This window comes from Camelina sativa, chromosome 17 (genome assembly GCF_030686135.1).
Source record: "Camelina sativa cultivar CO46 ecotype springtype chromosome 17, ASM3068613v1".
NCBI classification, from domain to species: domain Eukaryota; kingdom Viridiplantae; phylum Streptophyta; class Magnoliopsida; order Brassicales; family Brassicaceae; genus Camelina; species Camelina sativa.
The window spans coordinates 6466479-6494329 of record NC_141896.1 but is presented as its reverse complement, the minus strand read 5'-3'; the positions used below and the strand labels follow the sequence as shown (position 1 = coordinate 6494329).

Below are 27851 nucleotides of genomic sequence, written 5' to 3'. Positions count from 1 at the left end.
GTGTATATTAGCAAATGATATTCAAGTGATTGACACACAATTTGGGGCGGGTTTTGGAGTTTAGTATGACGTTGAGGGGTAAAAGTGAAATTTTTTTAACTTGGGGGATGTGAAAGAATTCTATATAACTTCGTTCTCCGAGCCTCTTGGGTATGTATGTTTTCCCTAAAACCCTTTTTTACAATTTTAAGAGTAAGCATGGTTGTTAATATATAGATTATGAGAGTAGATTAATTTGTGAAAATGCTTATTAGGAAGGGGTGCATAGAAAGGCACGTAGATGAGATAGTGGAACAGTCTTAGCTTTGAGTGTTGTGCAGCTTCCTTCTTTTTCTCACTCTACCAAATGCTCTCTTTCATTTGTTCATACATATATAAAGTTGGACTGTACTTCTTTTTTTCCGATTTCATTCACGTTGGTGATGAACTGTATAACGTGATTTTAATTGACATACGTTTGAGTCTAGATGTATATGATGATGCGCATACTAATATATAACTAAAAAAAATTGGAAAGCATCAATCTACAAAAGTAAGCTTAAAGGCGTTTCATATGATTCGTAAATTATTTTCTTCTCTTATATTATTCTGTTATTTAGTCCAGATATTATTTATCTTACATACTAGTCATTACTAATATCGTTGTTTATACTGTTAACCTTGTATATTTGGTATGAACTGAATATAAGTTTTTGTGTATCCCTAAAAAAAAAAGTGAGGAAGTGTTGAATATAATATAGATTTGGATGTTAGGTAATGAGCAGACAAATATAGACATGGGGCGTTCTCATTTGGTCATCAAGTCGCCGTACGTTCTCTTTATATTGTACACACACATATATGCATGCTCTTGTGTGATATTTGTGATATTCATCACCCAATGCTTATCCATCGTCTTGACGAGCTGATGCATTAATAGATTCTCAACGTATAAACTAAACTCATTATTGTAGCCTTTCTGTTTTATGATCAAATAAACATTTTTAAAAGGCATTCAGGATACAAGAAACCAAAACGTTGAAGTGGAGGTGTGCATTAGGGTGTTTAGTCACAGGTGGGTTCTCAGTCTCAGTCTCATCGTGCCGTAAACTTTATTTCAAAAATTTGTCAAACATCTTTACTCTTTAGTGACTAAATAGACAAAAAGGTAACAACTTTATATCTATTTACGTTGACCCTCCACTCTTACCGTAAAACTGGGACCACTCCTGACGACGCCTATCTCAATCCTGGCCGCTCACACACCGCACTACTCAGATTAGACTGATTTGCATCATCACAACGCACTTTCTGCGTCATTCATTTGTCTTCCTTTTTTGTTACGTTGGTCGTCTTTGTTATTTATTTATTCTTCAATCAATTTGTTACCTTAAATGATCTAAATAATGCTAAACTAGGGAATATCCCGTGATTAAAGCACGAGTCAACATTTAAAAAAAAATTATAATAAAATAATAAAAATTATTGTTTTTTTTTAAATATTTTATTTGAGATAATATTTATTTTTAATTGTTCTGTAAATCTATATATGTTTTTTGAATACTAATTATTTTAGAATATTATAGTATTTAATTTTTGACTTATATATATTACAGTTTTATATTGTTTGTTTGTTGTATTTGCATCATTATTTTGTGAAATATAAAGTAGTAATTTTAATATTACAATTATGAACAAATAAAATTTACTAATTGATCAGCTATATAAATTTAGTTTTACCAATCCGCCAATGTGAAAATTAAAACACACATTTTATTTTCATAGATTGAGTAATATATCTTTTCTTTTAAAGTTCAAATCACAACATATGTAGAAAAAATCTGCATTTTATTAATCATAAGTATTATATAAACTCTATTATATTAATAGTTATTTTTTATTTTTTTATTTTTTTCAAGTACAAATTAGTTTTGATTTGAATAGATTTCTTTTATTTTTCTCGATCTTTTTATATTTTATCTGTCAGCTTTTTTATTTTTAATTAATTATATTTATTTAATTAATTGATTAAACTTAATTAAAATTTTCTAATGGCAATTGAATGTAATTTTTTATACATTTTAAGGTTAGTTTCATATTTGTACTTCTCAATTAATATAATAGGATGTAATGTAATATGTGAACGAATACCTTTTCCCTATTAGTAGTATAGGAGGCAAGGCGGGTGTGTGTGTCTCACGGAAGTCAAAGGGATTGCTTTAAGCCATAATCATATTTATATGTGTAAATAGATGTTACACTTTGAGATATCAAATAACAATAACAAGATTCAGGCTTAAATGCTTTCTACATAGAAGTACATTCTTATGATGCAAATGAATAACAAGTTCTTGATAATCTTTTATACCCTTAGGATTAACTCAGTGTCGTTCCAAGAATGGTGAAATGAAAACTCTCCACTAACTCATTATTTTCAAGTTTTTAATACCACAGAAAGCTACTACTTAATTAGACTAACCCCATTACTCAGATAATTAATACACGATAATTAAAATTGTTTATATATGTAATCCAAATTCCATTTGAGTTTTTTTTGTTTGTTGTTAATATCAAAGTAGTAGGAAGGATTCTGCAAAATTCAACAAAGGTAAAAGTAAAAGTGGGAAGAAAAAGGAATAACTTTTAAGAGGAATCCAAGACATAGAGTGCATATCTCATTGGACAAATTCATCAAAAGCCTGAATAAAATGACTCATATTTTAAAATGTTGCTAGTTAAAATGGCCATTAAATATTGGAAAAAGCAATCATTGGATACTCAAAGGGATAAAAAGAGTGTGAACTGTAAATTAGAAAATTAGTATGAAATATCCTAAAATTAAGGAAAAGGCCAATCGGACTGGGTCATTCTGTAAGGGATGATGCGCATGGGCTTCGATCCCCACAAATATCACTTTCGGATTTTACCTTTTTTGACAAGAAGGAAAATAAGATGTAACACTAACATCCGTTTATCAAATTATTCATGAATTCTTGTCATATAAGTCTAGTAAGGTTGCATATACAGACTCTTTTTTTTTTATTAATATGAATTTAAATATATGAGATGAGAAAGTAAAATCAGAAAGCTGGAATAGCTCAGATGGCTAGAGCGTGTGGCTGTTAACCACAAGGTCGGAGGTTCAAGCCCTCCTTCTAGCGTTTTTTTTTCTTTTCCCTTTTATAAGTGTTCAGGTTTTAGGTTATTTAGCTAATGGGCTTCCAACAATTATTGGCCTTTGTGATTAGAAGTATCAATGCCTAACCCAAATACACAACTAAGACTGATATAATTGAAGTACAAGACTCTTTCACTTAGCGATTCTCAAGCATACGGGTTGTGTCTCGCGTGTTGCTGCTTCTTGGTATTTCCATGGAGGTCTCATCTCGATCAACGTACACGTTCTCCAGTTCTGTCTGCCTCACGCTTAGATGATTCATTCCTGCTGAATTTTGGACATCGTTTCTCGAGTCTGCAAGCATCTGGAAGTACGCATGAGTTCCCCAACCTGAAAGCAAAGCAGTCCATATCGAAATCAGTGTTCGTTAATATCAATCAAGTCAAAGCGACTTTATCTTGAAGAGAAGAGGTTCCCCAGTCACGCACCATCTGGATCGTACGGAGGAGGGAAGAATTGCAGATAACAAAACGTAGCCACCGTTAATCCTGGACATTGCAGGAAACACATATGTGTCCTCCATCAGTTTTGTTTCTCATGTTAATGTTGAATACATGGATGAAGAAAAACAAAACAAACCTATGATAGATCCTCCAAACACATCTTGCCAGTGATGCCAATAGTCATCAACTCGGGATACACCAACCAATGCTGCAACCAGTAGAGGTAGGAATACAATGCAGAGCTTTGCAACATGACCTCTCTGGTCAAACACCCTGATTTTTCCAGACAAATACAACGCTAGAAATCCTAGACCAGCAAACGACCCTGCAGGTGACAAGACTAAGTCATTAGGATCACTCAGCAACGGGCCATCCTATTTGATGAAAACATTAACCATTCTACAAAACAGAGTTCTCTCATGACACAAGAAGCTCAAAGATAACCAACTTACAAGACGTATGCCCGCTGGGGAAGCTTTTGTGTCCCTCTTTGACCACATTCTTATTTCCAGTACACAGAACATCCCTTGTGACGTTGTGAAAGACCTAGAATTTCATGGAACACCACAACTTCAAGCAATTAAAAAAAAAGTATTCATGGCGTTAAAAGATTAAGAAAGGAGATGAGCACTGCTTTTACCCCTATACCATCAGGGAAACAACGCCAAAAGAAGTCAGGACGAGGTCGACCTACAGCATCCTTTATAGCATCGGTTATGACACCAGTTATGAGTACAGAGAATAAAAGACCTGAATAGGAGAACACACCTCAAAATCAATCAAGAGCGACAAATAATTCTAAAAGAAAAATGAAACAGCATTGTAAGAAGAAAGAGGTACCTAAAAAAGCATGATGCAGGTCATAAACATCATTCCTGATGAAGTAGTAAACAACAATGATAGCAAAGGGGAGCACAACAGCTATCAACTGTCACAAGAAAACATTTTTATAAAAAAAACTAGTAATCACATAATAAGCAGTTCCAAAGTATAGTATGTACCGGGACAGCCCAGAAAGGAATGGTATTGTCTTGAAGAGGGTATCTGAGATCAGTGAGCATATCCTCACCAACAAAGCGGTGAAAGGGTTCAATGACATTCAAAACAACTTCAATGACGATAAGCAGGAGAAGAATGAGCCAGTCATGCATGTGGAACCTCGCCACTGTGACTCCATGGGATCTTATTGTATGATTACCCAATTGAATTTCAGGCATGCTTTTTTAATCTATAATTCCACAAAAGAGAAGCTATTATGCATAAACAGGTCCAATAATATAACTTCAAAACTAGGGTTTATGCTGAAAGCTGCCAAATTATAAACCTTTTTAGAAAACTAAAAAGGGAACTTGCTCCAAACACTCAGTAAGAGCTTTTCAAGTTTCAAGTCGGCTTATAACAAACAATACCAGTAATCACTAATCAAATGCACGATAGCCACCAAAAACAGTAACACTAGAATGTCTCTCAATTCCATTATAACTTGCGTTTCAAAGAACCAACCCATTTGGTGGATAAGAGAGAAGACGATGAGTCAGTGTGTACCTTTTTTGGGAGTTTGAGATAATGAGAGGAAGGTACGACGCCGGAAACGCACGGGGCAGCGTCTCTACACTCTCTTTCTCGCGCGAAATTGGAATGGAGAAAGCGGGAAACAGAGATTTTCTATGGGGTTTCTCAGGAAAATTCAAAGCAAGAAAAGAGTAAAGATGTGTGTGTTTTGGTTTTGGTCCATAAAGTAAAAGCAAGCCGACCTCTCTGCTTTTGCTTTCTTTTTTGTTTTTTGTCAGTATATCATATACTCCAATATAATGATTTAATCCAATTTATAGAAGCAAATTTAAAATAAGTTTATTTTAAAATGTTTAATCTTACTTTCAATATACTGATTTAGTTTATTAGATAAAACTATTTATTTTTGTAGATTAAATCAAATCTGACTCTATTAATCTTGGTTAGTATATAGTAAATTTTAGAGATATATGATCTAATTTTATTGATTAACACATATCTTTTTTTAAAAAAGTCCAACATTTCTCTTTTTATTTATTTATTTGTGTATTAGCTAAAATCCAAATCTATATGATTGGACAAAAAAAAAAACTCACTTTACAACTATACCTTCCTTGTCCTCACCTCAACGCACCACCCAAAGGCCATAAAAAAATCTAACTGTAAATTTGGGCTTTGTAATTTTAAAAGGCCCAGTAAGAATAAGCGGTCAAAAATAACAAAAGTCACGTCTTCAACAATCAGTACACAGCACTATTTGGTCGTCTCTCCACGTGTACCGGAGAAGATGAATGACGAACGATCCTTAAAAACAAACACGCCGGAAGAGGTAAAGTGAAACTGTGAAACCGTGTCACCATTTTTTTTCCTATTCCAAATCTGGCCGAGTCTGTCTGTTCCCCATGTCCACCATGCCTCCTCAATTCCCTCTGGAGATCCGCTCAGCTCTCCGCTTGGCTTCCTCCACCGTCTCTTTCCTCCGTCCCGTCACCACCGTCGCTCCTCACCGCACGACGCTTTCTCCACAAACGAGATGTTGTTTCTCTTCTTCTTCCTCTGTTAAGCTCCCCACGAAACCTCCTCTTTGCACTGCCGACGAGCTTCATTACGTCTCTGTTCCTAACAGCGATTGGCGTCTCGCTCTCTGGCGTTACTTGCCTCCTCCTCAGGTTCTCTTTTAAAATTCACTTACCACCTTTTCTTGCAATTTCTTTGGGATCAAGAATTTGTATTTTTCTTCTCTCAGGCTCCTACGAGGAATCATCCATTGTTACTCTTGTCTGGAGTAGGAACTAATGCCATTGGTTACGATTTATCTCCTGGTGTATGTTGCTCTTCCCTTTTACATTGATACGTTTAGTGTAGTGATTAGTGAACTACCGTAAGAGGAAGTTACTAGTGTAACTTTATTGTTGATGTCATTGCAGTGTTCTTTTGCAAGGCACATGTCTACTCAGGGATTTGAGACGTGGATTCTCGAGGTTCGTGGAGCAGGGTTGAGTACACGAGTATCTGATCTTAAAGATGTGGAGGAGTCTGCTCACGAATTGTCTAATCAGATGGAATCTACTGCTAGAGCTGCTGCAGGTAAAGATGATACTTGTTCTGATGAAAAGCAGGCTAGTGATATCGTGGACAATGCACCAGCGTCGGATGTTTCAGTTGATGTTGGTGAAGCCACCACCACGGCTTGGGACGAGTCACAACTTGTGTCGAGATTGACATCAACTTTCATGCGTTTGTCAGAAAGGCTTTCTGGCTTTCTCAGTGAAGGTCAGTCAGTGTTCATGTCTGCTAAGTTATTTGACAAAATTGCAATGCTTGTAGATGATACACAGCTGTACGAGCGCTTTAATGACATTAGATCGAAGCTTTTGAGTCTGATTGAGTCAAAGCAAAACTCAGGACTTGTTAGCCAGATCAGAGAATTGGCCCAGCGCCTTGTTAATCTTTTCGACGATGGTCAGAAGTCTGTCTCCCCTCCGTTGATTGATTTACAAGAGCGCCTCACTACAACCATTGAAGATTTTCAGAAGCAACTGGATTTGATAGTTAAATATGACTGGGATTTTGATCACTACCTGGAAGAGGATGTCCCTGCTGCGGTGAGGCAACATTCATCTTGCTGAATCCTTCGCATTAAACCTGTCTGGATTTGTTTCTGAACTTGGTGTTCCGTTTTTTGGTTTGCTATAGATTGAGTATGTAAGAGCGCAATGCAAACCCAAGGACGGTAAACTATTTGCAATTGGGCACTCCATGGGGGGTATCCTACTCTATGCAATGCTGTCACGTTGTGGTAAGATAATATCACCTTTCAATTGGGTTTTCCATTTCATCTAATTTTTCTTGATAACAAAAGCTCACATATTTAAGCCGGCATTCATTTCTTCTATTCCATTTTGTTAGCTTTTGAAGGACGAGAACCCTCTGTGGCAGCTGTGGCAACTCTGGCATCATCGGTTGATTACACAACCTCAGATTCTGCACTCAAATTGCTCATACCTCTTGTACGTGACTTTATGTCATATCACTCTGCGCTGAAATCTTCGACAAGAATTGATGTGCCACTAAGTTCTTTTGTAGCTAATTTTTCTATAAACTTCTTTTGCAGGCCAATCCTGCAGAAGCTCTGAGTGTTCCAGTTGTTCCATTGGGCGCCCTGTTGGCTGCCGCTTTTCCTCTTTCAACACGTCCTCCATATGTATTATCTTGGCTTAACGATTTGATATCATGCACTGATATGATGCACCCTGAAATGTTAGAAAAGCTTGTCTTGAATAACTTCTGTAAGTAAAAGCAGTTGATCCCATTTATATATGTGAGTTTTTAATGCAATATTTTTGAATGTGGTTTAGGTGTATATCTACGTTAAGAAGAAAAATAATGAAACAGTTACTATTAGATACCTGAATGTATTGTCATAAGATTATTTTTGCAAGCCATAGTTGCTTCCGTTATTTCTTGCTTCCTCTATGGTGATTTTAACGAGTTGAGTTTCTCTGTTTTCATACATCTAGGTACCATACCTGCAAAACTTCTTATTCAGCTGACAACAGCCTTTCGAGAGGGAGGCTTACGTGATCGTAGTGGTAAATTTTACTACAAGGATCATCTTTCCGGAACCAGTGTCCCTGTCTTAGCTCTTGCAGGTGATCGGGACTTAATCTGTCCCCCTGCGGCTGTGGAAGGTATATTGGATTAACGTATAATATGAATTTTTGCCTAGATGAACAGCTACACCTACATATACATGAAACCATTCATATGGTATGCCCAGATATGCATATCATTTCATATTTTACAATGCCCTTACTGAACTGTTTTGAGTTATAAGAGGCTGTTATAAGGTATAGCTGGGTTAACTTTTATGATAATTTCCACACGCACCAAATAATTTTTTAAGCTACTTTATACATAGTTGCTTAGTATGCTCAATCTCATACATGCCATTTTCACCATTATTACTAATTACAAATGCTTGTGAATATGGCAGACACTGTTAAGCTGTTTCCCGAGAACTTAGTCACTTATAAGTTACTTGGAGAACCAGAAGGACCACATTATGCACACTATGATTTGGTTGGAGGACGGCTGGTATGTTATTCCCCACTGATTTCTAGGTCTCCTATGTTGGAACTTTGTTCAATGCTATATCATGTGCGTGCTTGTTTTGTTTCTTAACCGTTTCTCTGATTATCACACTGCAGGCAGTGGAGCAAGTCTATCCTTGCATAACTGAATTTCTTAGTCACCATGATTCCGCATAAGTGAAACATTCTGGGGTTTCCTGTTCCTTGCATGCTATATGCGCATGTAGACGTTCACTAAGGCGGTATCTAAGAAGTATGTATCAGAAACGCCTGTTAATAAGGATGTCATTACGTACATTTAGTACCCGGGCAAACTGTACATGAGCTTAGGAGGCAGTTTTTTCAAGTCATACACCTGTGAATTAGGAAAACCATCGATTGAGATGCTGGAAGCTCTGGTCTACTGTTATGGTTTCCATTGTTTTGTTATGGCTACGAGCTTTTTATTTGAAAATTTATCTTTAGAAGAATGTGTGTGTTCCCTTGTACGGCTTCTTTTGGAGGGCTAAAGTTACACATGAGAGCAATTGTATAGACATGGATTTATGTGTACATTTTCTATTAACTACACAGCCCTACATCTCAGATAAGGTGTGGGATTACATGATGATGATAGATCTTTATTGTCTTGTATAAGACAACATAGCTCTTTCTCATGAATGATATTGTCTCTCTACCATCATGTAAGACCATACCTAGTTGTTCTCTTTCTCTGTCCACAATTAAATTCGTTGGATTCTATCCTGCAGCGTTCTCGCGCACAAATTACCTATTTCTTCTGTAAAACGTGATTTCAGGTTTTGACCTGAGACGAGGAGTTGTCGATACTCTCTAATAACATTGAGAAACTTCACTAGATGGAGGTGCCTGCTATGATATAGTACAATTCTAACTTCACTGATGATTTCATGTGTTTGTGTTGGTGTGACAAGAAATATTGCAGCAATATGTGTTACAAAATCTGGACCTGTGGTGTGCCTCCCTATCCCTTACACTTAGTGGCATCAGACAAACAACAAAAAGACCACAAACTGACCCTTTGCTTGTTGGTAATGGGTTCTTGTCTTTTGTCTGTTCCCTGTCTGCAATTATGTCTCTTAACTCTCCTGACACTCTTTGCTTTAGCTGCTTGCTATAAATCCCCATCATTTTCACCTTTTTATGTATCTGTTCTGTGGTGAATAAGCATTTGTTATAGAAAGCAACAATGGACTCAGACCCACAGGGGTTTTCATCCCCAAGTTTTCCCAAGTATCATCCATATTACCCTCTGACCATGGAGTGTGGAGGCCTAATCGATTTAGGTCTCAGCCTGAGAACCATACAAAATGAGACTTACCTCACATCTGGCCACAGTGAGTTTCTTTGCTGCTTCCGTTAGTATTTATTTCCCTTACCTTAACAGCTAACATTAACACATAATTGAAGTTAGAAATCACCATTTCATTTCTTGGTAATAACACTCTGAGACGCTGCTTACTTATTACATGTGGCAAAGAACATTGTAGTAATGAAGGAGACAGACGGAAGTGCGGTTATGTAAAGGTCACTATGGATGGGTTTGTGGTAGGTCGCAAGGTTTGTGTTCTTAATCATGGAGGCTATTCAACTCTTGCTCATCAGCTCGAGGACATGTTCGGTAAGATTTTCATGGGAAGCTTTTCTTTCCTCTGCATGGGTGGGATGCAAGTGCCTGTTTCTTTAGTTGCAAAGATGAGTAAGTTGTAATGGTTTTGCAGGGACGCAGAGTGTGTCGGGACTGAGGTTGTTTCAGATGGAGTCTGAGTTTTCTTTGGTCTTCAGAGACGAAGAAGGTATCTGGAGGAATGCTGGCGATGTTCCATGGAAGTAAGCTCTTTAAGACTATAAACAAACTTATAAATTACTGAAATAAAGTGTTTAAGCGTTTTGAGATTGTGCTATGACAGGGAGTTCGTAGAAAGCGTAGAGCGGCTGAGAATCACAAGAAGAAACGATGTTATACTTCCCTTTTGAAGCTTCTCCTGTCTCTCTTCACTCATTGTTTTAATTTCCAAGTCAGCTCTGATCTTTGATTCTTGAATCGGAAACCAAACAAAAAAAAAAAGAATCACTAAAACAAGACTCGTGGCTAAAGGGTATAATAATTATTCAATTGTTAGTCTCTTTTTTATGAGTTTACTTCTTCTCTCTGAAAATTACAAATATCATCTACACAGTAGACGAAATGATCGAATCCTCAGCTAGCTAGACACAGAACGTATAAAGTGTTTATGGTTTGTACTCTTGCGATTCCTTGAAAGCCTATCCTCTTGAGAGAGAAGAAACAACTACTTGGGGATAAAATCTCTTATAACTAACGTAGCATTAATGTTCAATGTTAAAAAGTTTAATTGTTATATGTGCGTTAGCAAACGAGTTTGATCGATGTGACGATGTAAAGTGAGGACTGAGGAGGATGAAGGCTGTCTGAATAATGGATGGAGATGAGAGGGTTCAACTTTGGCAACAATGGAGATCTCTCTTTTTCTTGTATATTTTCATAATCGGATTTGTTGGAACTTGGAAGTCTACGACGTTATCTTTACACGTATGAGTGACTGAACCGGTGGCTGATTACGATGACGTGATTTCCATAATTAATTATCACCCTCCAAAATACAGAAAACATGCATATATATATAGTAAAAGATATAAATAATAAAGACAGATATGTTATATTGTTATGCCGGCCTAACATTGTTACAAGTCAATGACTCATGACACTCATCCATTCATATCTAATACTCTTTACAAACCTAATCTGATCCATCCATTAATCTATTGTCATATCACTAACAAAAAAAAAGGAAATGAAACGTTTTATTAATTTCAGCCTAATCACAAAGAGGTACTAATTTGGAATATCCAATGAGGTCCACGTCAGTATCCAATCGGAAAGGTTTGACCAAAAACGTACAGATATTACAACAGCACAGTATGTGCAAATGCATTGGATGTACGCGGCGCCTCAACGCCTCCTAGCTAGGTCTATAAATAACTAAGAGAAGTAAGACATAACCATACAAAAACAAGAAAAAGAGAACTAGAGACTATAAACAACAATTAAAATACAAAATGGTGGTCGCTAACGATCTCTCCTCCAAGATTATCCCTAGAGTTCTCATCGTCTCTCGTCGGACTCTCCGCAAGAACAAGTACGTGGACTTCGTAGGAGAATACCATCTCGATCTCATTGTTTCCTCCGGTGCCGTCCCTGTCATCGTACCACGTGTCAATGGGATCCATTCTATGCTCCAAAGCTTCGAGCCAATCCACGGTGTCCTCCTCTGTGAAGGAGAAGACGTCGACCCTTCTCTCTACGCCGACTCAGAATCCTCATCAGGTCTCTCTCCCGAGGAGATGGAGGAGATCAGGAAGGTGCATGCAGAGGACATGACCATCGATCGAGAGAAAGACAGCATCGAGCTGACTCTAGCCAAACTCTGTCTCGAAAGAAACATTCCTTTCTTAGGCATTTGTCGTGGCTCTCAGATTCTCAACGTTGCCGCAGGCGGAACTCTTTACCAAGACATCGACAAGGAAGTTATAACTACGAGTAGGACAAAGCATATAGATTATGAAAACTATGATGGACATAGGCACGAGGCTAGAATCGTTGAGGAGACGCCGTTGCATAAGTGGTTCGAAGAGAAGGATATAATGGTGAACTCGTATCATCATCAGGGTGTGAAGAGACTGGGGCAGCGTTTTGTGCCGATGGCTTACGCTCCTGATGGTTTGATTGAAGGGTTTTATGATCCTGATCGATATGATCCAGAGGAAGGCCAGTTTTTGATGGGTCTGCAGTTTCATCCTGAGAGGATGAGGCTTTCAGGCTCTGATGAGTTTGATTATCCGGGATGCGCTTTAGTTTATCAGGAGTTTGTGAAAGCTGTGATCGCATTTCAGAAGAAACAAGTAAACGTAGCACAGATGGAGATGAAGAGGAAAACCAAGACGCTCGTCAAAAGCTTCTCCCAAACTGAGTTTCTAGAGGTCAGACTTCACAGATCCGTTTGTATATATGCAGGCTTTATGTTTTGCTATTGAATATTGGATTTTCTGACACGGCTGAAATGTATCATGCAGGCAAATACGGTTCTAAGCAAGCAACAAGAGAATAGGTTGAAGCAGATGGGAGCGACGGTGAGGAACTCGTGTGTGTATATGAAAAGGATGAAGAGGAAAGAGGAGCAAGAGAGAGCAATGGACAAGTTGTCTGCTGAGCGGCTGTCTGATCTGCTTTCCTTCCACCATATGATGGCTCGTCTTTGCTCTGATGCCATCAAGAGAAAGCTGCTAGAACCAACAGATAGGACCATTGAATTTTCCTCTTTCCTCAACTATTAGCTTTTATTGCAAAAACCAAAATAAGAAAACTAGCATTCTGTGAACTTACAGAAGCTACCAACTGAAAAACATTGACGGCATTCTATATGTATGGTTTCCTCAGGACAACAATCATAAAGAGTTCCTTTTTTTATAACTTCCTATATTCTTTTTCGTCATCATAGTATGTAATCATATCATCACCGTCGGCAGAAGAAGATGAAATCAGGATGGTTGACTTGACGCAACCTCAGCCAATTTTCTGCGGCTTGGAAGAGGGAGTTCGCGACCTGATGACCAGATCCCCCCAAGCTTGTCCATACAGAACCTCTCAACTTGTATGAGGCGAGACCAAAGACAGGAAGCTCCATCTTCTCAACATTCTCTCTTGGCTGCACCGCACACATGGACTGTGTTGTGATGCCTGCACCTACAGGAACCAAAGAAAGATAGACTTAGATAGATAGTGAATATATCTTTACCCAAAAGCTGTTATTGTTGGATCATATTGAAACATACATATTTTGACAAGGCCATAGCTAGAATGGATGAACTAGTGGTTATCACTATTAAGCAATGCTGAAACCAATCTTACCATGAAAGGGTGTGTGAAGGGAATGATAGGTCAAGAAACAAGCATCCAGATCCTTAACTGTCGGTCCTGTGGGTATTTTGTAAATTGGGTACCTTCAAAAGTATAGTAATGGAATATAAGACAGAGGATGGGGTAATGTGGAATGTGGAACAAACACACATATGCATGTCACAAAGAATCCATACCATGCCACAGAAAACCAGCTTGAAGGTAATAAATCACAGCTTCTCAGCGTCTTCAGCTCGGGAAATCTAGAGGCAAGGTCGGACATCTGCAATGGTAACAACTGAATAAGACAGCTATTGGAATAGCATTTTTTGTAGATCAAACACTGGTGTATTTGATGCTTTAGAACAAACGGAAGAGTTGTTGCGTTTGACTTATAGCATTATTTTCATAAATTAAACTTTGATGTTACATCAACTGTATGCTTTTGATTGTTACAAGTTATCTGATAACAAATTTTATTTCACAAAAGAAGCTCAGAACGTCAATAAATACATCTGTCATTAGTCATTACCTAACTTCCGTGTCGCCTCATGCAAAATTTATTTCGAAATATGAGACATTTAACATCATAAACATGGTCATTGATTCCTTTTGGTTTCTAATAAGTTTTGTAAATGCCTTGATGACTTGATACTCTGAGTTAAAATAGACAAACCTTGTCGGCAAAGGGTTCACGGATATACGGAAGATCACGTTCAAGATACTCAAACATCAAACGACCTTGAGAGCTTAAAGGCTCGCCATCATCACTAGAAGAGTCTTCGTTATGCTCCTTTCTTAATGAGAGTTGGTCCATTCTAGCAGAGATCTGCTCTTTTGAATAACAACAGAGTCCTCTTTCAGATTCACAACTGCTTCCTTCACTGCTTGAATCCCTGAAATCACTTTCGCTTTCCTCCCCTTGCCGCCTGCAGTAGACAACAACACACACATTGATAAAATAACACCTAAAATGACAAAGACTCGAGCTTTACATTAAAGTCACACTTCAGGTTTCAAGAACTTGATAAACACATAATAAGCTTGAACACTTGTTACCTTGGTTGAAGAGATGAAGTGAAGGCATCAACATCAGCATATACTTGAATGCCGGAAAGGGAAGGCACGTAGTATTGAAAGACACGATCTTTGTTATTTGTATTCAAAGTGAGAGGAACTCCAATGCCATAAGCACTCCACTCAGCAAACGATTCCCAAACATCTCCAAGAACAAAGTAAGGAACCTGCAACTCAACATCACTACCTCTTCTTTCCTTTACTGTTGTCTGCTCATAAAAAAATCTCATATCATTCAGATGAACAAGCTACTGATTAAAAAGAAGGTATTGACTTGCTTGACATGATGTCCTGTATGTACCTTAGAGAAATAGTGAGCAGGCACAGATGGTGTGACTGAGTTCAAAAACCGTTCCACATTACTTGAAGACGCCTCGGGGACATTGGGTTTGTGCAATGCAGACCCGTTATCGCGTTCCTTAGTGTGAATCGATCTGCAGCCATTGGAAAGGTCGCTCTGAGCTCTCTGCAGCTGCTGAGTCAACTGAAATCCAGCTCCCAACATCTCTTTTCCTCGCTCGGATAACACCACAGAGCAGATGAACCCGAATCAAACGACAACAAGAGTGAATTTTTCCTACCGAACTAAACAGAAAACAACACTCTCCTAACTAGGACGGCAAGGTTTCAATACGTACTAGAGATTACGAAGCAGCAGCTTAGATGAAAAATAAAAAAAAAGGTTCAATCGGAGATTCGAAGAACAGGTCAAATCCAACGAAGAGAAACCACAAAAAAAATCAAAGATCAGACTAAGTGGGCCGAATCAAAATGAAGGGGGAGGAGTGGTTAGAGAAATGGGAATGGAATTTGAGAATTTTTATGTGAGTTTTTAAAAGGATTTGAAGCAAATGAGAAGAAAGAAAGAGAAGAGTGATGAGAGAGAGAGAGAGAGAGAGAGAGTCAATAAAAGGAGACTCTTTAATTAAAGAATTGAAGCACCTCCTTATTTTTGTTTCTTTTGCATATTCGACCCTTACACTCCATGATTAGTTACTTTTTGACCCGCTTCTTCTTAATCGTTAATAGTACCCCAAAATACTTGGTTGACTGCACCACCTTAGTCTGAGTATGTTTTTTTGTGTATTAATTTTGAGTAATTTATAACAAAAATAAATTGAAAATTTTATTGAGTCTCAAGTAAACTAGGATATCTTAAAATTGGAAATATTGGTTTGTATTCTGATTTTAAAACAGAAAGGAAGAAGTGGAAAATATGCATAATTAAAAGGGGTATTTAACAAATGAGCCGTAGTATAAGTCTATAACTAACGGTGGAGGTGGATACTAGATGCTATTGTATTGATGCGTGAGAAAAATATATATATATACTTGGCATATTGGAATCTTTAAATTGGTCTTCTAATAATTATATTTCACTATTTCAGTATACTTTGGCAAAATAAGGATGGCTGTTCATATATTCATCCTTTTTGAGCGGTATGGAAGTTCACAGAAAAGAAAGGATCCAAGGGTGAGGAGAGAATATTTTCAAAGTATAAGCTACGTTTAAAGCTGATATACTTTGTAAATCGACGCAGGGACTGAGAACAGTATACTAATGGTAATGGTTCTCTCTAAATTATAAATACTCAGAAATCAGGAAACCAAATACATCAGAAAATGAATTCATGCACGTGGACCCTGTTGTTATTGCAATTCTTATTAAAAAAGTGATGTTATTATTAGAGGTAGAGGATGTGCACATGATCGATGCATTATAGTGTCATTTTTTTTTCCCCGTACCAAGAAGCCAAGAAGGCCACTAAAAACAATTGATACCGCTAGTGCAAGAGAAGTGGCAATAATATAAGTGAGCTATGTGTTTTAAACTGTAATGACTTATTAATGTGTGAGGTGTGTGTGTGTGTCTCCTTGTGACTTAAGACAGATAGTGTTGGTTGACTTGTGGTTGTAGTCACTTTGTCGATTTTCCAAGACTATGCTGACTCAGCCGTTAGTCACTCACCCTTTTTGTGTCTTCTCTCTCGGCGGCGCGTAGCCAACAATCGTCCGATGAACTATTTCACTACGTCATTTCTCCGGTGCTAATTCTTCATCACTTGTGTCGTTTTGACAATGCTTATTTGTTGGAGTATGGACCATTATCTTTAAAAAATTTCAATATCAACAAAATGTTGTATATCCAAAGTTTGGTTTTCTTACTGTGTAGTGTAAACACAACAAAATTTGCCAAACTTTTTATTTGACTATTGACTAGAGAACATTCCAGTTTAACTTAAAGCCCATTGACTAGAGAACATTACCTATTTTCCAAATCTTTTATTTGGGTCAACAAGTAATGGGCCTATAATAAAGCCCATTATGAAAGGAGTCGGAGGAGGGAGAACAAGTATCGACGCCGGTCAAAGCGTAACGGCGTCGTAATAAACCAGAGACCTTCGCCGTTTCACATCGGCAGAAGGAGGGAAGCTCTTTTCTCTGCTCTTAGATCTTCCCTCTCATTCGGATCAAGCTTCAAATTTTTATGCTTTATTCGAATTTAAAATGTCTTTGCTACACTTGTTTCTTCTGTTCGTGGGTTTGGTGAGCGTTGGAGCTACGGCGTCGTTTTCGCCGGGATCGCGCTCGATTCTCCGAGACATCGGCATCAACAACTCCGATCAGAAAGATAACGCTGTCGAATTGAACGCTACCAACTTTGATTCAGTCTTCCAAGACTCTTCCGCCAAATATGCCGTTTTGGAGTTCTTCGCTCACTGGTCAGTTTCCTCATTCTCTCTCTCTCACTTTGAACAAATCTGAAATTAAAAATCCAACCTTTGTGTTTGTTTAGGACTGGATCTTCTAATTTTATCCGAATAACTTAACTTTGCTCCAATCCTAGTCTTTGAAATATAGAATGTATTAGTAGTATTATTGACAAAGGAGTTTGTGCCGTACTGACATTGATCATGCTTTTTTTTGTCTGGCTCAAGGTGTCCTGCATGTAGAAACTACAAGGTAACAGCTTCATTCATTGTCGTCTTCTTCTCTTTTCGTTATTCAATGCCTTCTCTTGTCAGTCCTTATATTCAATGCGTGACTCTGCAGCCACATTATGAAAAAGTTGCAAGGCTATTCAATGGAGCAGACGCTGTATATCCTGGTGTCGTTTTGATGACCAGAGTTGATTGTGCTTTAAAGGTACTTGGCGCTATCTTTCATATCTCTTACTTCTTCATGTGGATCGTGTGAGTTTAAAGATTGGGGCTTGACAACTAAATCTTACTGTGTTGTGTATAGTACCTTCATCCTAATTGTTCCTTGTGACCTTTTCCGCAGATGAATGTGCAGCTCTGTGACAAGTTCTCCATCAATCATTTTCCAATGCTCTTTTGGGCTCCTCCCAAGAAGTTCGTTGATGGCAGCTGGAAACCTAAGCAAGAGAAAAGTGAGATTAGCGTAGTCGATGAATGGCGCACTGCTGATCTTTTGTTGAGCTGGATCAACAAGCAGATAGGCAGGTACGCATACACTGAAATTTCATGTCGACCACTTAAGTTGGAGTCATATCTATTGTATTTATAAGGTAGATTTAGCAATCTATTTCTCCTTTATGTTGGCTAATATCAAAACTCTTGTAAATATATTCAGTTGGGTAACATTGCACTCAAAATCTATTTTCTTGTCAATGTTGTGCAGTTCTTACGGCTTGAATGATCAGAAATTTGGAAATCTCTTGCCAAATATATCTGACCACGAACAGGTCTCTCAGAATGTGTTCTGCCCCTACTTTTCTATTAGTGAAGTCTTTTGTTTAATACCAACAAATTAAATAGAGCTGGTTGTTGATTTATCGCAGATTTCTCAGGCCATATTTGACATTGAGGAGGCAACTGAAGAAGCTTTTGGTATCATTTTGTCGCTTAAGGTGGAGAAGAGTTTTTTCCCTTTTTGTTTTATGCAACTAAATCCCTTTCAGCCTTGTTTATGAGTAGTCTTTATGGCCACAGGCAATCAAGTCATCTGAAACTGGTACTTCGTTTATCAGGTTTCTGCAGCTTTTAGTGGCACATCATCCTTCAAGAAGGTAATATATTTTATCTTTATATTCCCATTTACATTTTGCTGCTCACTCTTTTTCTCTTATGCCTAATCTCAACTGTTGAATATTTTCAATAGGTGTCGTAAGGGCAGTGCTGAAATTCTCGTGAATTTTGATGATTTATGTCCGTCAGGCGAATGCTCGTATGACCAGGAAGCTGGTGCCAAAGATACCCTACGAAACTACCATATATGTGGGAAGGATTTTCCTCGGGGAAATTACGTGAGTTCCGCCCAACCAACCACCTTTTTTTTTTCTTTCCTGCGTCTAAACACAGAGAAACCTGTCAACTCATAATCATATTTGGCAGATGTTTTGCCGTGGCAGCAAGAATGAAACTAGGGGATTCAGGTAGTCTTTTGCAAAATCAGTCTGTTGTCACTTATTTTATGATTCAAGCAGAAGCTCCTGAACTCTTTTCCAATGATCTGACTGCAGCTGCGGGTTATGGGTTTTGATGCATTCACTTTCTGTGAGGATTGAAGATGGAGAAAGTCAATTTGCATTCACGACCATTTGTGATTTCATCAACAACTTCTTCATGTGTGATGATTGCCGTCAGCATTTTCATGACATGTGCTTAAGGTAAAGACATATCCATGGGTTGGCTAACAAGCTCGATTTATCACATTTTCACATCTAACAGCTTATGTGTTTCACCGACAGCGTCAAAACTCCGTTTAAAAAGGCACGTGATATCGTCTTGTGGCTGTGGAGCACACACAACAAGGTCAATGAGAGACTCAAGAAGGTTGAGGAGTCTCTGGGAACTGGAGACCCTAAGTTCCCAAAGATGATATGGCCACCGAAGCAGCTTTGCCCATCGTGTTATCTGTCGAGCACTCAGAAAAGCATTGACTGGGATCATGATGAAGTCTACAAATTCTTGAAGAGGTACTACGGAGAGAAACTGGTGTCTGTTTACAAGAAAAATAGTGTCAGTGCAAGCAAGGAGGAGGTGGTTGTAGCTGCAGAAGAGATGGCAGTGCCTACCAATGCTCTGGTTGTGCCAGTGGGAGCTGCATTGGCCATAGCACTTGCAAGCTGCGCATTCGGGGCGCTCGCCTGCTACTGGAGGACGCAGCAGAAGAACCGGAAGTCGCACTATTTAAAGAGATATAGTAGTAACTATATGGTTATGAACACATTCGGTAACAGTGAAAGCGAAAGGGAAAAGGAGAGATGAATTAACTGAAACAAAAAGCTCACATGATTTAACATTCTGAGACTGAGCTTTGTTTTTGTTGTAACTTACAGACAACAGATACAAAGACGTTGAGGTTGAGATGCCAAAGTCGCCTGCTTCAGGTCCCTTTTCTCTCCTCCTCTTACAGATTGTATAGATTATTCTCTTCAAATTTTGCAATATTCAATACACCCTTCGACATCTATATGCCATAGCGGAATAGCTTCTTAGTTTGTTTTGGTTGGGTTTCTTTGTGGAAAGAGTTTGTTGATACGAATACCAAAACACGGACATGTTGTAGTCTGAACCAGTTTCTTCAAAACTGTTTTTTGTTTCTCTCTCATGACCTATCTTAGTTGATGGTCTTAATACCAAGCTCACCTGCAACTATCAAACTAGAAGCCATTTCCAGAGGCCCCTATAAGCCTCAGAATGGTATCACCCTGTGCTCTCAAATCTTCTATCTCCTTCTCCACATATGTATTTTCAATATAGTTACCGTTGTCTGTCACAAATGCCTTCCCCGTCTCCCCAAGCCTGAGCTTTATAGCGCAGCCGCAGTCTTCATGCTTTCCCGGAACTACTCTGCTGTGAACTTCCAAGAAAACGGCACGATCTCCACTAGAAGAGCCAGCTTGCTTCCACAATCACCATGAACTTGTTAAAAGCTCCTTTCATCATCTTCTCTTGCAGTAGAGACGAGACCCTTCCCTACCTTTCAGAAAGTTCAGATCAAGATTGACCTTGTCCGTGCGTCGATAGATAGAGTAATGACTAGGTGAGTACGGAGATCCAACAGAAGGAATCCTACTGAGAGAGCCTGCCCCTGCGTTACCTTGGAAGTGGGCATAACCACAATGTTCTCAAGCTTTGCCTAGTCGGAGATGCTGGTCGACTGGCGACTTGTAAGCGGTTCGTTTTAGCCCACCCTGCACAATCGCTATTAACATACACACCCCTTTTCCTTCTAGTTTTACATAAACTACACACGGACAACAATAGAACCAGAAAACAAAGAAATTTCGATAAACTCGCAGAAAAATCCAACTTGTACGCGGTGTGCAAATCTAATATCCGAACGTGTTACTGTTACACTTCACCCACAAAATGACAAAATATATAATTTGAAAGTCTTGGAAGAAACGAATAAGTCGTCAACTAATATATGATAAATAATAAGTAAAATACAAAAGCAGGTATAACATTTTATAACATCAAGACAATTTAAGTAACTATTTTAAAGTTTAAACTAATGGTGATTAAGCTTGGGATTGCGAAGTTTAAATAGTGATTAAGCTTAAGAGATAAAGGCGTGGGAGTCTCTTCATTTCTAAATGATAAAAACAACAGTGAGAAACGCTGATATGTTTCAATCATAAAACAGTTACTTCTTCTTCTTCTTCTTGCCTAAAACGCTGACTAGAGTCATCAACAAGACTTGTATATATATACCAACCAAACCAAGGCCAAAAGGCTTATCGATAGTATATGTCTTTTTGGTTTGTTGAAAACCAAATATCTAGCTCTGTTGACGTCTGCATTGACGTGCAGAGCCGGTTATAACTCTACATTTGAGTTTATTAGCACTTTGTTTTCTATACCATATGAAAAATGCATGATTCATTATTTTCGTTTCCCTAAAACCTTAGGATTCTTTAAAATACAAATCCAGATACATTGTCTTAGGATTTCTCAATAATTATTTCTTTCTTTAGTTTTTGAAAAGAAGTACTTAATTACGAGATAAAACAACAAAGAGAAAATATAATCTTTAATTACGGATCATACTACGTGAGCGGCGTCCAAAAGCCAAAGAGCGAAATCGACGATGCTAAACGCAAAAACGGCAGAGGAAACAGGAACACTGACGAGGAGAACAAGCATCGTTCCAAACGCGACGCTAGGACGAGAGTTCATAAGAAAAGTTTGGAGAAGAGAGATTACGTCACATATAGTAGCGTCGTAGTTACAATATAAACGCTTCTCCCATTGCATCCAATGAGAAGGCGGTTCATAGTTCCGCTCAACCATCTTCATCTCGTGGATCCGTTTCCTAAGGACAACCATGTTCTCGTCCACAGTTCTTCCTCCTCTGTAGTACTCAGCACACACGGTGGTGGAAGCTCGTCTTCTCTTGGACGTTCCGGTGGCGATCCTTTGTGATGTTGTCCTCAATGGGTGGAACCTGAGTGGCGACAATGGGAATGGGATCAGTACTATAGCTTCCATGTTTCTATATTTGCTTATGAGAGACAAGTGGTGGGACGAGGTGTTTTATTTATAAGGGAATTGTTTCGGATAATATTTAATAAAACCTCTATGGTTGCTTTGGCTTTAAGCAATTAAAAAAATACGATTAGCGCGTTACCTTATCGACTTATCGTAGCATTGATGGGGTCACTATCCATCACGTTCCATACAATTTCACCTTTGTTTCTTCTCAATTTCAGCTTTACACGTCTTTAACAAATTCGTCGACACGGCCAAATCTAGATTACATTAAACTTAATACTCGGAAGCAAAAAATGATGATCGAAGTTAATTTGGAAATATCATTAAACGTCAATCACATGGTGCAGTACAGTACTACTCTCCTCATAATTATATATCAACCAATGATTATATCGTCATTGACTTCTTCTTCTTTGTTTATAACCAGAAAAACGTACGAATCTTATGATTAATAATAAATCATGGGGGAGCTTTCATACTTTATTATAACATTAATTTAAGTATTAGTAATGGCGGCTAATGGTGAAGTGATGAGCACTGAAAGGACACGGACTCTACACTGTAGCCAAATGGGCTTCGTTGCTATCTAACCCTATGGGCTATGGTAAGGCCCAACATAGATATAATTATGTACAGTCTGCCCTAAAGTGTCTCAAATTTTGGCAATATATAACTACTAGTTTCACAGGTTACAGAAGAGCCGTCTTTAGAGTTCCGATTAGTCTGGTCTCAATCTTTAGGTTTTGTTCAAAATTGTTCTTCAAATTTTCTATAAATTTCGTTTTCCAGAAAAAAATGAATGGGGAAAGAGGCAAATATAGGGGAGAGATAAAAATCGATAGCTCTGAAATACCGGTAGGTTCTCTACGGGGTGCCCTTGCCTCTTCTTCCCTAATACCAAAAAAATGGCATCATAGTACGGGTTTCTATGTGCTTTTCATTGTGTCTTTGGGTAGTTTTCTACTCATGCACTTTGAATCTCAAATCACAATCCCGCCTCCAATCGCCATGACATGTTTTTTTTTAAATATCAAAATTTGTTTTTATAAGATAACATTTAGATCTTAATCAGCCCTTAGGTTTGTGATAAGGTTCAGACTGAATTGATCAGACAAATGATAAATCCATAAGCAAAAGTTATCAATTCGTACTAAAATGAGTTTGAGAACAACATGAAGTACAATCAGAATCCGAATCTTATTCAAAATCTAACACACATCCAAAAGTACAAAAACACAAATCATATTTGGATTGAATTGTAAAGCTTGACGTAATCTTCACCACCGAACAAGCCTTTTCCCAAAACCCAACCTTCGATCATATCCCTTGAGTTCACATCTTTATCTGTCGGAACAAAATGACCAGCTTCCGAAACCGACACGTGGCATAAATTCCCCCATCTCTGAACATACCCAGCGACAGAACCGTCGCCATCCTTCCACACACGCCTCTCCGCCGTCGAGAACTTCTCCAATCCCGACCAGTTCATAGTCTTCATCCACTCTTCCGTCGAAACGACGCCGTCTCTAAGATCCAACATCCCTTGGTACAGCAACACTTGAGTCCTCTCCAATACGTATTCCACCATAAACTTCACGCTCTTCATCACGTCCCCACGCAACACATCTTCTACTTCTTCGCTGCATTCCTCAAAACGCGCCGTTTCGCTTACTCCCAAAACACGCTTAGCTTCTCTCTGGTTCAGAAGGTCCACCACGAGGTCTGTTCTGTAAGGAATCGAACGTTTCGTGTTGTAGAGCGTCGCTAGGCCCGTCATGTTACTCAGTATGTTCAACACGTCGCTTCTCGCGTCTGCTGCTTCACGCCATTTCTCGGACTTCACGAGAGCCACGGATATCTCCTGCGCTTTCTCCAGTTCAACTCTCTGTTTTGCGTTGACTAAACCAGAGTAGTAGACGTTGACCGCATGGGTCTGGACCTGGGTCACCGGGTCGGTCAGCCCGTTTCCAATGGCTAGACCTTTTAGATTAACTTTCCCGTTTGGTTTCTCTTTAAGGATATAGTATCCAATAGCTGGAACGTACTTCCCAGCGTAGCTCTCGCCGGTGAAGTAAACCGGTCGGTTTTCAAAGCCTGGGTTTTGTTCAAGGAACTCCACGAGAGCTGCGTAAAGATGCTCAGCGACTTGTCTCTGATTTGTGGGTATGTCTTGTTTTGAGGCGGCGATACTGAATCCGACTCCTATAGGGTTATCCACAAAAAGTAGCCCGAAGAGGCGGTTCCAAGCGCCGGGGTTGCGCTCTAGCTCTGTGGCACGTGAAACTAGGCGCCAAGGGCCAAGCTCGTAGAAGTTACCAATCATGGAAGAGCATCCTGGTCCACCTTGGAGCCAAACTAGGAGCGGAGTGTCGGGAGGAGGTGTGGTCGGCTTTTGGGCTTCGTAGAAGGCATAGAACATGGAAGAGCCGGGGGCGGGTTTGACCGGGAGGTAGCCGGATTTAGTGGGGAGAGCTTCATCGGGAAACAATGGAGGAGGCGGAAGAGACTCAACGGAGACGGAGACGGAGAGAAAGAGAATGGAAAGCAAGAAGAAGAGTGTAGGGACGACGTTCTCCATTATCGCCACTTTGGCTCGTGGCGTCTTTACATTAAGATTCCTTTGTATTATTTGACTCCAACAACATTACTTTTATGTTGTTTGTTTTATCTTGCAACCAATGACAATGTAAACGTGGCTACATTTTTTATGGTTTTTTGTTGTTGTCAACACGTAGTTTCACATATAGAAATAATTCTAAATATAAACATGAATTGTTTCATTTTTTATACTATGGTTTTCATAATTTATACTATAATCCAAAAATACTTTGTGTTTAGTCTTGTAACTTGTAAGTTGTACTTGTAACCAATGTAACCTGGCAAAGAACATTTTTATTGGTTATATTTGTCAACACGAATGATTTTTTGGTTTACAGGTTTGGACCCAAAATGAAAAGCTTGGATAGGCCCGATAAGAAGGCAGACTATAGAAAGCCTTACTGATGTTTTAACATTTGCTTGCCACTGCAAATTTGGCGAGAGGATCTGAATCGTATTGAGTGTTTTAATTTTGTCTGGTAAATTGATCACAAGGTGTTCGATAGAATACCTGAGAGAGTTTCCGAAAGGTTTCTTCGTACTCCTTTCGAGTAAGTTGAATATTAAAGGTTGAAGATGACGATCTTGAATGTTTGCTCAGAGATTTTGAAGATACAGAAGCTACGACGGGGTTTCTCTTACGCCGGATTCTATTGCTTTACTGCTGCTCTCACGTTTTTCTATACAAACAACACGTAATTTCTAGCTACGGGATCTCAATTTTTCTTCTTCTTACTCTTCAACTTCAATGTTTATGGCTTTGGATGGCTCTGTTTGGGGTTCTTCTCTTAGTTTTTTACCTTCAAGTCTTGTTTGATTTAATGTACGGATTCGAATGTTTTGTAGAACAAGAGCAGGATATTCCAGGGGCGATCAGTTTTATGCATCTTACCCTGCCGGCACGGAACTTCTGACCGACACAGCTAAGGTTATTACAGAGACATTTGTGTTTTCGTTTCGAGTTATATATATATATATATATATATATATAGTTGATTTGTTCTCTGTGATTGACGAAATGTGTTTGGTTTTTTAAAGCTGTACAAAGCTGCGCTTGGAGCTTGCTATGAATCTGAGGATTGGGGTCCTGTTGAATTCTGCATAATGGCTAAGCATTTTGAGCGCCAGGGAAAATCTCCATACGTTTACCACTCTGTAAGTTTCTTCAATATCTCTAAAATTGGTGTTCACAGTCTCAGTGGTGCGGATGATACTGTGTTTCACTGTTTGTTTGAAGGTCAGTTTCCATAGATAGTTCGAGGTCTAGGATTTTGATAGTACAAAACTTTGTGGTACTGCCATATGTTGATAGATGTTTGTAGAATCATGTGAGGTTAGAACTCTAGAAAATACAAAACCTATTGTGTTGAGCTCTTTTGATTGTGTGAATGCAGCAATACATGGCTCACCTTCTTTCTCAAGGCCAGCTCGATGGAAGTGGCTAGTGGCGTCGAACGATTTATACACAACTCTATTTTTCTTAGTTCTGTATCTAATTTTGTTGTAACAAAACTTGTTATCTCGAACACTTGTAATGCTATGGTATAAAACCCGGAGAAATGGACTGTTCTGATCCGTGCTAAGAAAAATAAGAGCACAAAATGCCTGTAAAGGCAGGTTTACACACAATTGTTTTATTATACCCTCTGAACACCTTCTTTGTTTCCCATCCTGTTGTATCTCATGTGATAGTATTTCCACCACTTTCAATGTGCAACAATGTAAAGAACTCTCGTTCTGTATGTTACCTAGAAGAATATCAATAACGATTTCTTCATCAAATTCAAACTGACCTCAGTAGTAGCAAATGAGCAATTAACATTCCAAACTTCGTATATTGGGCAACTGAAAGTTTGAAACCAAAAAAAAACAAGACACACACTGCTTCCGCATATAAATGGGCCAGGTCCATTAGATAAATAGTATGGATATTAAAAGCCCAAATATTAGGGAATAAATCACTAAAACCCTATGGCCTTGTCCGCCAAGATAAACCCTACGATCTAGAAACTTCCGTCTTCTATTGTATCCTCTCTCCCCCAAATTAAAAACTCAAAGAAACCCTAGAAATTTCCGATTCATTCGAGAGAAGAAGAAGAAGAAGAAATTGAGGAAAAATGATGAAGCGTCTGATGCCAACGTTCAACCGGATCCTGGTTAAGAAAGTGATCCAGCCTGCTAAAACCGAAAGCGGCATTCTCCTCCCCGAGAAATCCTCCCAGGTAAAAAAGACCGATCTAATTTCCACTAGTTGATCTTCTTATGATTTTTTCATCAGAGATCTGAAATGATGTAGCTTTTTTTTCTCAATGATTACAGCTGAACTCAGGCAGGGTGGTAGCTGTTGGACCTGGATCAAGGGATAAAGACGGGAAATTGATTCCAGTCTCTGTGAAGGAAGGCGACACTGTTCTTCTCCCAGAGTACGGCGGCACTCAGGTCAAGCTCGGCGAGAACGAGTAAGTTTAAAAACCTACTTCTTTCTTTGTTGTTTCATTTGTATTTACCCCCTTTAGATCATTAGGATATGGTATATAATTGTCTTTAAACTTTGGATACTATCAAAAAGGACCCATGATGTTTTAGATCATCTCAATCAGTTAGTCCCCTTAATTATCAGATCATTTCTACTCTTGATCAATGGAATTGAGTGTTAATTTCAACCCCACTTTTGTATATTGTTGTTAATTTTACAAATGAGGAATTAAGACTCTCTCAAGTAAAGGAACTTTTGCTTTGTGTGATTGGATGCAGGTACCATCTGTTCCGGGATGAGGACGTCTTGGGAACATTGCACGAGGATTGAAAAAGGCTAAAAGCTCGCCAACAACTCAACCACGATAGTTGATGTTGGTGTCTGTGTTATGAGGAAGAGAAGTCATTTTTAAGTTTAGTTTTATCTTTGAAGATGTGGTTGGACTTTGTCGTTTTTCATTGAATTTACTCTCTTTATGAAACTGTCTTTGAATTGTTACAAATGGGCATCAATCATATGGATAAAAACCCCCAAGTGTTATTGCATCTTCTGATTCTAATATTTCGTGCTTTTCATTAATCTGTTGATGCTTTCCG

General features: G+C 38.6%; 10 protein-coding genes, 1 non-coding gene and 1 pseudogene across 17 annotated transcripts; 7 read left to right on the top strand and 5 right to left on the bottom strand.

The window, feature by feature from the left end:
* Positions 1-3066: 3066 nt before the first annotated feature.
* On the top strand, positions 3067-3140 carry TRNAN-GUU (transfer RNA asparagine (anticodon GUU)). Its single transcript has one exon. It is a non-coding gene; the product is annotated as a tRNA-Asn (tRNA).
* Positions 3141-3198: 58 nt separating this feature from the next.
* Positions 3199-5401, bottom strand: LOC104755817 (lipid phosphate phosphatase 2-like). The gene is made up of 8 exons (XM_010478286.3): positions 5146-5401; positions 4602-4828; positions 4441-4528; positions 4241-4350; positions 4053-4146; positions 3737-3925; positions 3586-3645; positions 3199-3487 (listed from the first exon to the last, which is right to left on the bottom strand). Exons 2-8 carry the CDS (start codon positions 4815-4817, stop codon positions 3294-3296), a joined length of 951 nt encoding a protein of 316 aa, XP_010476588.1. The 5' UTR covers positions 4818-4828; positions 5146-5401; the 3' UTR covers positions 3199-3293.
* Positions 5402-5747: 346 nt separating this feature from the next.
* On the top strand, positions 5748-9384 carry LOC104755816 (uncharacterized). Of its 3 annotated transcripts, none has more exons than XM_087497188.1 (10): positions 5748-6281; positions 6359-6436; positions 6540-6699; positions 6940-7217; positions 7309-7411; positions 7522-7622; positions 7727-7901; positions 8133-8303; positions 8609-8709; positions 8823-9384. In XM_087497188.1, exons 1-10 carry the CDS (start codon positions 6015-6017, stop codon positions 8880-8882), a joined length of 1494 nt encoding a protein of 497 aa, XP_087353314.1. In that variant the 5' UTR covers positions 5748-6014; the 3' UTR covers positions 8883-9384. The 3 variants fall into 3 exon arrangements, with proteins under 3 accessions (XP_087353314.1, XP_010476584.2, XP_087353313.1); XM_087497187.1 differs by having other exon boundaries at positions 5855-6281; positions 6540-6885; positions 7018-7217; XM_010478282.2 differs by having other exon boundaries at positions 5792-6281; positions 6540-7217.
* Positions 9367-10850, top strand: LOC104755814 (auxin-responsive protein IAA34-like). Of its 3 annotated transcripts, XM_087497190.1 has the most exons (5): positions 9373-9754; positions 9892-10060; positions 10214-10344; positions 10445-10553; positions 10634-10850. In XM_087497190.1, exons 3-5 carry the CDS (start codon positions 10257-10259, stop codon positions 10698-10700), a joined length of 264 nt encoding a protein of 87 aa, XP_087353316.1. In that variant the 5' UTR covers positions 9373-9754; positions 9892-10060; positions 10214-10256; the 3' UTR covers positions 10701-10850. The 3 variants fall into 3 exon arrangements, with proteins under 3 accessions (XP_010476582.1, XP_087353316.1, XP_087353315.1); XM_010478280.2 differs by having other exon boundaries at positions 9367-10060; positions 10204-10344; XM_087497189.1 differs by having other exon boundaries at positions 9373-10060.
* Positions 10851-11752: 902 nt separating this feature from the next.
* Positions 11753-13212, top strand: LOC104755812 (putative glutamine amidotransferase GAT1_2.1). Its single transcript, XM_010478278.2, has 2 exons — positions 11753-12722; positions 12816-13212. The coding sequence occupies exons 1-2, from the start codon at positions 11802-11804 to the stop codon at positions 13074-13076; spliced, it is 1182 nt and encodes a 393-aa protein (XP_010476580.2). The 5' UTR covers positions 11753-11801; the 3' UTR covers positions 13077-13212.
* On the bottom strand, positions 13061-15638 carry LOC104755813 (uncharacterized). Its single transcript, XM_010478279.2, has 6 exons — positions 15017-15638; positions 14698-14924; positions 14315-14567; positions 13836-13921; positions 13651-13742; positions 13061-13485 (listed from the first exon to the last, which is right to left on the bottom strand). Exons 1-6 carry the CDS (start codon positions 15218-15220, stop codon positions 13256-13258), a joined length of 1092 nt encoding a protein of 363 aa, XP_010476581.1. The 5' UTR covers positions 15221-15638; the 3' UTR covers positions 13061-13255.
* Positions 15639-17055: 1417 nt separating this feature from the next.
* On the top strand, positions 17056-20292 carry LOC104755811 (sulfhydryl oxidase 1). Of its 3 annotated transcripts, none has more exons than XM_010478277.3 (11): positions 17056-17438; positions 17655-17679; positions 17770-17862; positions 18001-18182; positions 18361-18424; positions 18521-18589; positions 18672-18748; positions 18841-18985; positions 19074-19114; positions 19202-19348; positions 19430-20292. In XM_010478277.3, the coding sequence occupies exons 1-11, from the start codon at positions 17224-17226 to the stop codon at positions 19947-19949; spliced, it is 1578 nt and encodes a 525-aa protein (XP_010476579.2). In that variant the 5' UTR covers positions 17056-17223; the 3' UTR covers positions 19950-20292. The 3 variants fall into 3 exon arrangements, with proteins under 3 accessions (XP_010476579.2, XP_087353312.1, XP_087353311.1); XM_087497186.1 differs by having other exon boundaries at positions 17097-17438; positions 18001-18178; positions 18710-18748; XM_087497185.1 differs by having other exon boundaries at positions 17097-17438; positions 18001-18247; positions 18710-18748.
* Positions 20293-20301: 9 nt separating this feature from the next.
* LOC147923361 (putative ribose-5-phosphate isomerase 2 pseudogene) lies at positions 20302-21566 on the bottom strand (annotated as a pseudogene).
* Positions 21555-22248, bottom strand: LOC104755810 (uncharacterized). The gene has a single exon (XM_010478276.2). The coding sequence runs from the start codon at positions 22176-22178 to the stop codon at positions 21732-21734; it is 447 nt and encodes a 148-aa protein (XP_010476578.1). The 5' UTR covers positions 22179-22248; the 3' UTR covers positions 21555-21731.
* Positions 22249-23302: 1054 nt separating this feature from the next.
* On the bottom strand, positions 23303-24962 carry LOC104755809 (serine carboxypeptidase-like 50). The gene has a single exon (XM_087497183.1). It carries the CDS (start codon positions 24757-24759, stop codon positions 23422-23424), a length of 1338 nt encoding a protein of 445 aa, XP_087353309.1. The 5' UTR covers positions 24760-24962; the 3' UTR covers positions 23303-23421.
* LOC104755808 (uncharacterized) lies at positions 24927-26408 on the top strand. The gene is made up of 4 exons (XM_010478272.3): positions 24927-25474; positions 25626-25707; positions 25818-25934; positions 26174-26408. The coding sequence occupies exons 1-4, from the start codon at positions 25356-25358 to the stop codon at positions 26222-26224; spliced, it is 369 nt and encodes a 122-aa protein (XP_010476574.1). The 5' UTR covers positions 24927-25355; the 3' UTR covers positions 26225-26408.
* A 319-nt stretch (positions 26409-26727) lies between these two features.
* LOC104773754 (10 kDa chaperonin, mitochondrial) lies at positions 26728-27800 on the top strand. Its single transcript, XM_010498408.3, has 3 exons — positions 26728-27001; positions 27099-27238; positions 27534-27800. Exons 1-3 carry the CDS (start codon positions 26897-26899, stop codon positions 27583-27585), a joined length of 297 nt encoding a protein of 98 aa, XP_010496710.2. The 5' UTR covers positions 26728-26896; the 3' UTR covers positions 27586-27800.
* Positions 27801-27851: the final 51 nt, after the last annotated feature.

What these genes read in the sequence shown, in the direction of transcription:
- LOC104755813 (XM_010478279.2), bottom strand. Translation starts at nt 15,220, where the DNA reads ATGTTGGGAGCTGGATTTCAGTTGACTCAGCAGCTGCAGAGAGCTCAG. An exon ending in ACTTCATCTCTTCAACCAAG is followed by an intron (nt 14,568 to 14,697) that starts GTAACAAGTGTT and finishes TGTCTACTGCAG; the next exon opens with GCGGCAAGGGGAGGAAAGCG. An exon ending in GTGAACCCTTTGCCGACAAG is followed by an intron (nt 13,922 to 14,314) that starts GTTTGTCTATTT and finishes TTACCATTGCAG; the next exon opens with ATGTCCGACCTTGCCTCTAG.
- LOC104773754 (XM_010498408.3), top strand. Translation starts at nt 26,897, where the DNA reads ATGATGAAGCGTCTGATGCCAACGTTCAACCGGATCCTGGTTAAGAAA. An exon ending in TCCCCGAGAAATCCTCCCAG is followed by an intron (nt 27,002 to 27,098) that starts GTAAAAAAGACC and finishes CAATGATTACAG; the next exon opens with CTGAACTCAGGCAGGGTGGT. An exon ending in GTCAAGCTCGGCGAGAACGA is followed by an intron (nt 27,239 to 27,533) that starts GTAAGTTTAAAA and finishes GATTGGATGCAG; the next exon opens with GTACCATCTGTTCCGGGATG.
- LOC104755809 (XM_087497183.1), bottom strand. Translation starts at nt 24,759, where the DNA reads ATGGAGAACGTCGTCCCTACACTCTTCTTCTTGCTTTCCATTCTCTTT.
- LOC104755812 (XM_010478278.2), top strand. Translation starts at nt 11,802, where the DNA reads ATGGTGGTCGCTAACGATCTCTCCTCCAAGATTATCCCTAGAGTTCTC. An exon ending in CCCAAACTGAGTTTCTAGAG is followed by an intron (nt 12,723 to 12,815) that starts GTCAGACTTCAC and finishes TGTATCATGCAG; the next exon opens with GCAAATACGGTTCTAAGCAA.
- LOC104755811 (XM_010478277.3), top strand. Translation starts at nt 17,224, where the DNA reads ATGTCTTTGCTACACTTGTTTCTTCTGTTCGTGGGTTTGGTGAGCGTT. An exon ending in GTATCATTTTGTCGCTTAAG is followed by an intron (nt 18,590 to 18,671) that starts GTGGAGAAGAGT and finishes TTATGGCCACAG; the next exon opens with GCAATCAAGTCATCTGAAAC. An exon ending in GCACATCATCCTTCAAGAAG is followed by an intron (nt 18,749 to 18,840) that starts GTAATATATTTT and finishes TATTTTCAATAG; the next exon opens with GTGTCGTAAGGGCAGTGCTG.
- LOC104755817 (XM_010478286.3), bottom strand. Translation starts at nt 4,817, where the DNA reads ATGCCTGAAATTCAATTGGGTAATCATACAATAAGATCCCATGGAGTC. An exon ending in TTCCTTTCTGGGCTGTCCCG is followed by an intron (nt 4,529 to 4,601) that starts GTACATACTATA and finishes TTCTTGTGACAG; the next exon opens with TTGATAGCTGTTGTGCTCCC. An exon ending in CCTGCATCATGCTTTTTTAG is followed by an intron (nt 4,351 to 4,440) that starts GTACCTCTTTCT and finishes TCTCCTATTCAG; the next exon opens with GTCTTTTATTCTCTGTACTC.
- LOC104755808 (XM_010478272.3), top strand. Translation starts at nt 25,356, where the DNA reads ATGACGATCTTGAATGTTTGCTCAGAGATTTTGAAGATACAGAAGCTA. An exon ending in TTTTTCTATACAAACAACAC is followed by an intron (nt 25,475 to 25,625) that starts GTAATTTCTAGC and finishes AATGTTTTGTAG; the next exon opens with AACAAGAGCAGGATATTCCA. An exon ending in CTCCATACGTTTACCACTCT is followed by an intron (nt 25,935 to 26,173) that starts GTAAGTTTCTTC and finishes GTGTGAATGCAG; the next exon opens with CAATACATGGCTCACCTTCT.
- LOC104755816 (XM_010478282.2), top strand. Translation starts at nt 6,015, where the DNA reads ATGTCCACCATGCCTCCTCAATTCCCTCTGGAGATCCGCTCAGCTCTC. An exon ending in GTTACGATTTATCTCCTGGT is followed by an intron (nt 6,437 to 6,539) that starts GTATGTTGCTCT and finishes ATGTCATTGCAG; the next exon opens with TGTTCTTTTGCAAGGCACAT. An exon ending in ATTTGGTTGGAGGACGGCTG is followed by an intron (nt 8,710 to 8,822) that starts GTATGTTATTCC and finishes ATCACACTGCAG; the next exon opens with GCAGTGGAGCAAGTCTATCC.
- LOC104755810 (XM_010478276.2), bottom strand. Translation starts at nt 22,178, where the DNA reads ATGGAAGCTATAGTACTGATCCCATTCCCATTGTCGCCACTCAGGTTC.
- LOC104755814 (XM_010478280.2), top strand. Translation starts at nt 9,913, where the DNA reads ATGGACTCAGACCCACAGGGGTTTTCATCCCCAAGTTTTCCCAAGTAT. An exon ending in TTACCTCACATCTGGCCACA is followed by an intron (nt 10,061 to 10,203) that starts GTGAGTTTCTTT and finishes CATGTGGCAAAG; the next exon opens with AACATTGTAGTAATGAAGGA. An exon ending in GCTGGCGATGTTCCATGGAA is followed by an intron (nt 10,554 to 10,633) that starts GTAAGCTCTTTA and finishes GTGCTATGACAG; the next exon opens with GGAGTTCGTAGAAAGCGTAG.